The sequence below is a fragment of the Lolium perenne genome, chromosome 4 (assembly GCF_019359855.2).
Source record: "Lolium perenne isolate Kyuss_39 chromosome 4, Kyuss_2.0, whole genome shotgun sequence".
NCBI classification, from domain to species: Eukaryota; Viridiplantae; Streptophyta; class Magnoliopsida; order Poales; family Poaceae; genus Lolium; species Lolium perenne.
Window position 1 is genome coordinate 236,203,238 of NC_067247.2, and position 8,193 is coordinate 236,211,430.

The 8,193-nt window shown below is 47.1% G+C and overlaps 1 protein-coding gene across 1 annotated transcript; it reads left to right on the forward strand.

Annotated features, from left to right (window-relative positions):
- Window positions 1-4,435: 4,435 nt before the first annotated feature.
- LOC127332555 ((S)-8-oxocitronellyl enol synthase ISY1-like) lies at window positions 4,436-5,988 on the forward strand. Its single transcript, XM_051358864.2, has one exon. It carries the CDS (start codon window positions 4,592-4,594, stop codon window positions 5,780-5,782), a length of 1,191 nt encoding a protein of 396 aa, XP_051214824.1. The 5' UTR covers window positions 4,436-4,591; the 3' UTR covers window positions 5,783-5,988.
- Window positions 5,989-8,193: the final 2,205 nt, after the last annotated feature.

Consider the following 8,193-nt stretch of genomic DNA (forward strand, 5'->3'; position numbering starts at 1 on the left):
CAACTCCACCCTTCGCCTGCTTGACGCGGAAGCTACGGCTTGCCTCCTATCTAGCTCAATTTTCTGTTTTTCGAGCTCCCGTCTAGTACGAGCAAGTCTATATTGGTAAGTTTGTAACTCTTCAGGTGTCGCCGTTACAGTCATTGGCTCTGTGCCATTAATGGCTCTTGTAACTCTATCCCATACTGCCTGCGGAAATTGCACCATCTCTCTTGTTCCAGGCCCAATATATTTGGTCCCCAAACCTCGTGTGAGATCTGCGGGATCGACGTATGTATTTCCCGCGTCGTCGAAGTTCTCTGATGTCTCCTCCTGTGGTCGACTTGTATCTCCAATTGCATATATCTGATGATATTTTGAACTTTAATATTTGTTGGGATTGGTGACACCGTCATATAGATCGGCGAAGACCTCTCCAACAGCAATGGATCTATCGATGAAGGTGAAGCTGTCGATGATGTCCGAGTCGCTGCTTATATCAGAGTCCGCGGACGACTCGAAAGACATGTTGCCGAAGATTTTGGCGAGCTTTTTGCTTGCCATAGTGTTGATGAAGCGTGGCGGCGAAATCTCTTCATCGCCTGATTCAACTGATGACGTCGAATCCAAAAAATCGGAATCGACCTCCAGCAGTCCCGACGAAGTCGGAAACTCGAGACGATACGATCCTTCTTTCTCGACGCGAAAGTGGAACTTTCCGAACATCATCTCCATGGGCTCCTCCAGATACGCATATGCATCCAAACGGGAGGGCGGGTGAGGAACAAAATCGACTAGATCAGTTTCGTTCCGTTTACCTCTGTCCATCGCGTTGCTTACTATCGAAGACGTTGACGATCTTGAACGTGCCATCAATATCATATCCTTGTCGCCTCTAATTCCCACAGACGGCGTCAATTGACAAGGGATTAACTTATCAATGCCTACGGATTGTAGACTAGGGTTTAGTTGGAAGTAGAGGGCAAGTAGATCTTGAGGGTTTCAACCGAAAAGTACTCGACGATTAAGAAACTAGGGTTATGTTGACAATGGATTTGATCCTCTCTTTGTCCCTCGACTCCCCCGTATATAGGAGGCGGAGCCAAGGGTACCGTGTTACACAAGATTACAAATTCCGGGAGACTCTCTGAGTTCAACCCGTAAAGTTACAAACTCTATATTTCCTAATACAACTCTATCTTTCCTTAAAACTAATTGGGCTCCCGAAACTTCGTATTCTTCGTCTTGTGGGCCTTCAGTAAACCCCGGGTACTATCTTCGGCAGGCCCATTGGGGATGCCTATGTCAATGACATAGATTTACTCTTCCACCAAAGGAATTTTTGTTTCATCAACATTCTTAGTGGATCTTTTTGAGGTAACCTCGAAGCTACTCTTCGTGTAAAGCTTCGTGGTTACATCTTGGGAGCCTCCAATTTGGTTGTGTATGTGTGCCCCAAGCTTTGTGTAAAGGTGCCGGTTGCGACCTCAAGGCAACCGCTTAGTGGAGCGTGGGCTAGGCCTTTGTGGCGTTGCTCACCGGAGAACTGGGTGAGCTTCGTGGCGTTGGTTGGCCTTCGTGGCACCACACCACTCCAAACGTAGACGTACTTCCCTTTACAAGGAAGGAACTGCGGGAATCATATCGTCGTCTCTCCATGGGCTCCACCTTGGTTACTTCTATCCTCTCACCGCCTTTACTACTTGTATCTTGTATTGTTGCTTGTAACTTGTCATATATGTGAATTCACTTAGTTGCATATCTGAAGAATTTATGTACCTTTTTGTCAAACCTAATTTGAAAAACAATTAAAATTTGAGATTACACCTATTCACCCCTCCCCTCTAGTTGTCATACGATCCTTTCACCCGGCGACAAGGTGGGTGGCCGTTGATGTTGTTCCAAGATCGACAGTGGTGGAGAAGAAGAACCCGATCAAGTTTTTCTGGTTATTTCTAAGGTTATTTCTATAAAAAAAATGAGGGATGGCTTGTAATTTCCTATTCCTGCATGGCCCTCTTTATACTTGTATACCCACCGCTAGTGAAGAAGTTTCGGGACCTTTCGAAGGCCCTTCTGTCTTAGAAAAATAATAATCCACAGGACCGCAACCTTACACATGATTTATTTTGTCTTGTAACAATCTCAAGACTCTCCCTCACGAGGGGCTATTTTCGTCGCATTCTAGACCAAGATCTGCTCAAAGCACCTCCAGCTTGAATTAAGGTTAAATTAACTAAATAAGATAATATCTGTCTTCATAAAACAATGTTGTAAGTTTGTTTATATTTAGATCTATCTAGTCACTCTTTTCTTTAGTGCACAGGATATATTTAAATGTAGATAAATCTCCATTATGTTTCTATAGATGGAGGGAGTAATTTTTTTAATCTTTTGGACCAAAAATTTAGTTGCTTTTTTCAAGTTTTCTCGTAGTTACCGCACACCACTCTATTCTTGTTCACATCCTTCTAGCAGATCTACTGTTGTGATAACTCACCCTTCTCTAGTCCGTGCTAGGAGCGTATTTGTCGTGTCACCAACATCTGAGCCAGACTCAGTGTCATCGCCAACCGTCTCCCGTTCTCCTAGACATCTTTGTCGCGCCGATCCCGGAGCCTCATTGTCATCTGGCCACAAAGTATGCAACAGGGGATCATCCGACTTAGAAATTGATGATGAGCTCTGTTGCACAATGGCCTCGCGTACATTGACACCCGCCTCCTAAACTTCTCGGCATCGCCACCACGCCGATCATTGCGCCTCCTTGTCCGCGGGCTACAGAGTCCGCAATGGAGTATCGGTCGTTTTCGATGTTGCCAAACCCTAGTTCCAGCAGCACGCCCTTCCTCACATTTTTTCCACCATCGAGATGCTCGATCAAGGCGCCATTATGGAGGGCTCCATCAAGGCGTCATTACGGCAGGCTCGATCTGCGTCTCCCGGCATGCGCCCGAGGGGTGGTTGGGGCGGAACAGAGGCATCAAGGTCGTCATGCTCATCGGTTTCCATGTTCCCTTCGCCGTTCGTGCATGAGGGATCTGAGCTAGGCGTGGCAAGATCTAATACGCCATCATTCTCCGCTCTGTGAGGCGTGTTAAGCTATTGGCGCGAGACCTTGGATACGCCAGGCAGCAGCCCTGGAAGGTGGTCTACGCAACTGGCTCTCTGAGGAATGATGTTATAGTGGCGAGGGCTCTCCCTTTGGTTGTAGCTAGGGATGGCGAGAAGCATGCGGTAGGGTACCTTTGTGTTGGTGGTTCTTTGACAATGGCGATTGTCCCAAATCGTGCTCTGGAAGTCTATTAATTTTGGTAGCAGCAGGAAGACCATGATACCTTGATTTGGAACAAGGTGATTTCAGGCGAAATCTCGGCGCTTCGGCACAAGCAACGATGATGCATGTGTGTGTGTGTGTCATGACCCTCTTGAGGGCGTCATTGAGGTCACCCCTTGTGCTAGAGTTCCGAGTAAAAAAACCTTGACCGCTTCAGTCTAGGCAACGACAGCGCTTTGCATCGTCACCTCATGAGATTGTGATTGTGGATCTTAGGTATCCATTACCGTGTGTTGTTGTCATCGGTGGGCAAGCTGGAATCCTCTCTTGAATCCACTTTGACCTAGCATGAGACGATTCGGCCCTCTCGTATCTTTTACGTGTGACTTAGTCGTCGCCGCCACAATCGTTGTTGGTTGATGGCATGGTTAACGCTGCGTGGCCTGGATTGAGAGGGCAAATATTCTCCGTTAAGAAGTTGGTGTGCACGGTTCGATGATGTGCTTTGGTTAAAGAGAAGGTGTGGTGTCACCTCTAGCCAGTAGTCTGGGGAGCTTCTTGCGGTATGGCTACTCCTGAAAAACTAATTTTCCAATTTTCTCTTCGAACTGATTTGTAAGGTTTAATTTATGGGAATTGCATCTAAGCTAGTACTCCGTAGGCTCCTGCAACGTGATTTGTACACTTGAGTTGTAAATTGGGTTGCAACTGATATTTTTTACAGCCACAAGTGGATTTGCAACTGAGATTTTTCAGTTAGAAGTGAGGCTGCAAATCTACAACTACAAAAATATCTCTAAACCATTAGAATTATTTCGTGATCCGTGATAATGGTGAGTTGTAACCCATGTTGCAACTAAGATTGGATGGCATCATTGAACTAAGTTAGTTCTGTGTAGGCTAAATTATTCACACACTTAATTTACGACGAAGAGGGGCATTTTGAGAAGGATATACTCCTACTACTTTTGAGATGGAGAAAGATATACCTAGTAGTAGAGAGGAAAAAGGCCTGATGCGTTGCCGATGCTTGGTAGCGTCCAGAAAGGCCCCGCCGCCCGCGACAGGGAGGCCGCAGAAAGCTGCTTCGCACCGCGCAGCAGAAACACGTGGATCCGTTGAGGCCAAAAGCCAGCGCATACACATCCAGCCATTGACACCGTACATATACTGTATGCAGCAATTGATTCCAACCAAACGACCACGCAAGCAACAGCATCATCACCATCGTCCCTCACCGCCCCCACCTCCTGAGATCCCGACCGGTCCCCGAGTCTTCCCCGCACCTGCCGTGCCGTCTCTCCTCCCTCCGGCCGGCCGATCCATCCAAGCGCCATGAGCTGGTGGTGGGCGGGCGCCATCGGCGCCGTCAAGAAGCGCCAGGACGAGAACGCCGCCGCGGCCGAGCCCACCTTCCAGAGCGTCGCGCTCGTCGTCGGATCCACCGGCATCGTCGGCACCTCCCTCCTCGACATCCTCCCGCTGCAGGACACCCCCGGCGGCCCCTGGAAGGTCTACGCGCTCTCCCGCCGCCCGCTCCCGCCCTGGTCCCCGCCCTCCTCCCCCGCCGTCACGCATCTCCACCTCGACCTCGCCGACTCCGCCGCCGTCGCCGACGCCCTCGAGCCCCTCAAGGACATCACCCACGTCTTCTACGCCGCCTGGTCCAGCCACCCCACCGAGGACGAGAACCGCCGGGCCAACTCCGCCATGCTCCGCAACGTCCTCTCCGTCGTCGTCCCCAACTGCCCCGCGCTCGTCCACGTCTGCCTCCAGACCGGCCGCAAGCACTACGTCGGCCCCTTCGAGGCCATCGGCAAGATCCCCGCCCCGGACCCGCCCTACACCGAGGACATGCCCCGCCTCGACTACCCCAACTTCTACTACGACCAGGAGGACGTCCTCTTCGACGAGGTCTCCCGCCGCGACGGCGCCGTCAGCTGGTCCGTGCACCGCCCCACCCTCGTCTTTGGATTCTCTCCCCGGAGCGCCATGAACGTCGTCGGCAGCCTGTGCGTCTACGCCGCCATCTGCCGCAAGGAGGGCTCCGTGCTGCGGTGGCCTGGATCCAAGGTCGTCTGGGAGGGTTTCAGCGACGCATCAGACGCCGACCTCATCGCCGAGCACGAGATCTGGGCGGCGGTCGATCCGTTCGCCAAGAACGAGGCCTTCAACTGCAGCAATGGGGATTTGTACAAGTGGAAGCTGCTTTGGCCGATGCTGGCCGATCACTTCGGGGTGGAATGGGCTGGGTATGAAGGGGAGGAGAACCGGTTCAAGCTTGAAGAGGCTATGGCGGGGAAGGACGCTGTCTGGGCGGAAATTATCCAGGAGAACGAGCTCATCTCCACCAAGCTGGAGGAGATAACCAATTGGTGGTTCGTCGACACCTCGCTAAATTTGGAGATCGAGCATTTGGACAGCATGAACAAGAGCAAGGAGCATGGCTTCCTTGGCTTCCGGAACACCGTCAACTCCTTCAACACATGGATCGAGAAGATGAAGGTTTTCAAGATTGTTCCCTGAGACTTTCATTTCCACTACTTCACTATCTATTGTTCTTTACTTCACTCATGCATCAGCATCTCATTTTCTTTCTCGTTTATCAAGTTACTCTTGAAATTAGTGTTGTTACAAAGTCCTTGTGCGTTTGGGAAGGTCACATGTTGTAAAATCTTGTAATCTAGAATAAACTAGAACCAAATAAAGCTCATAGTATCGTCAATTGCCAATTTGGGCATTGTTTGCAAGTTTTTCATACTGTCGGTGTGTCAACTTCGATGAATTTGCTGTGACTCTTGGCAAATACGTATTTTCCATCCATCCGTTCATTCTTGTAAGACAGAAGTAGTACTTCCTGTGTTTGGTATTGCTAATCTGTTGCTTTTGTCTGTCCTTGAGATAGCATCCTTCACTGAGAAGGAGCCGTTGATTGATAGTGCAAATAGAGGCAAACACGATAGCAGATAACTATGGCAGCAAAGTTATTTTCTGCTAAATATTTCTACGAAATCGACCCCCAGAAGCAACGAACACTGCCATGGTAGCACAATTTTGAACGACCACTCTAATCTTGCTTGTGTAGCTGTTTTTTTTCTTTTCCTAGAGGCAGAAAACCATGGAGCGGCATATTGGATTGAGCTTCTGTTCAAGGAAAAAACTTCGACACGACGCTACTTGAAAATAAGAATGCGGCGTCATTGACTTGGTCTTAGTTCCACACCGTTGTGGGATTTTAATTGATTAAAATCACCTCCATCTGAAAGCGCACGTCTGTTTGATTGGTGTTGCTGTTGGCATGTCCGTTGTCACTGGTTGGGTATTGAAATCTGTTAATCTGATTCGCTATCGTGAATTCTGTCTCTCTATGTAGACAGAAACACGGAACAGCTAAGCTGCACCAATAATGGACATCGATGTGATTCTCAACCGCAGGTGAGCTGCTCCACTTGTAGACGTCGATCTGATCACCAAGCGTTAGGATATTGACCTAATAGCATCAGACATACACGAACTGTTTGGAATGTACAAACACCTTCAACTACTTGTAAAATGTGTTCCACTCATCCATGAACTTAACTGCGGGGTGAAAAAACATCCAAACAGTCTTTTTTTTAAGGGAAAGCCACCACAGCGGATTATATTAATTTGAGAAACTCAGATACATTTTTTTTTTTTTTTTTTTTTTTTTTTTTTTTTTTTTGAAGCTGAACCGCAAAGGGGCAAGCAAATAAAGAACATATGAACTCTAGTCTCTAGGACAGATTCATTACACATTATGCATGTGTAGTCGGTCATAAAAAAAAGTTCTTCCTCTGCTCTAGTATTCAATTTATTATGGAGGAGCAGCCAGAAGAATACCCTGTGCTTATCCTGGCAGCAACTTTTCCAAAGCCATGAAATAGCATGGAGGACAACATCTTGTTGCATCAAAGTTTTATACAAAGAAGAGACCTTGTAACCAAAATCAGCAGTAGCAACTATCCATTTGTCTTTCTCCCGTGATAAATGTGTATCATGAATGAGGTGCACAAATTGATGATATTTAGTCACAACTTGTATTGATAGAGGCAAGTGAAAGAGAGTGGAAACATCAATTGTATTAATAACATCCTAGACTGATTGTGAGAGATCTTTGACAAAAGTGAAAAGAAATTGCCATTTAGCTGACAAGACCTCCAATGACCATTTGTCAAATGAAAACAAAATGGTTTTGCCACTCATGAGTGTACATGAAGCCATAGTCTTGTAAGGAACAAGTGACTTAAGACAATCTTGAGCATACCCGGACAAAAATTTATAAAGAGGATAGGACCGAGTTCACAAGCCTGAGTTTGCTCCCATAATTCAAGTACATAGCACATGAAGGTAACCGTATCTGAATGCACACTATCAGAGGCATAAAATATTCCTTTCTTAGCTTGGTTGTACTTAAAGGCAGGCAGATATTCAAAGGGTAGATTCTAAAGCTGACAATTGAGAGCAGAAGTGAAAACACTCATTCTATCATTTGGGATATTGATGGGAATTTAATTAGATTTTTCATAGTTCACCTTAAGTCCACTTGCGGCACCAAAAATCTGTAGCAACTCCTTAAGATGCAATAATTGAGGGACATCATCTTGCATAATAACTAGTGTATCATCTGCATATTGGACTATTGGAAAATCAGAGAAACAATGAAGTGGCAGAGGCCTTTGGATATACCCATTCATCAAAGCATGGTTTACCAGAGTTTGCAAGGTGTCAGCAGCAAGCACAAAAAGCAAGGGACAAAGAGGGTCTCGTTGACTCACTCCTCTCCTACATTTGAGGATAGAGCCTCGAACTCCATTTAACAATACATAATAGGTGGCTGAAGTTAAAATTTGTTTAATCCAAGAACACAACTTATGTCCAAAGCCCTTTTGCTGCGATACTTCTAGAATAACCGAGTG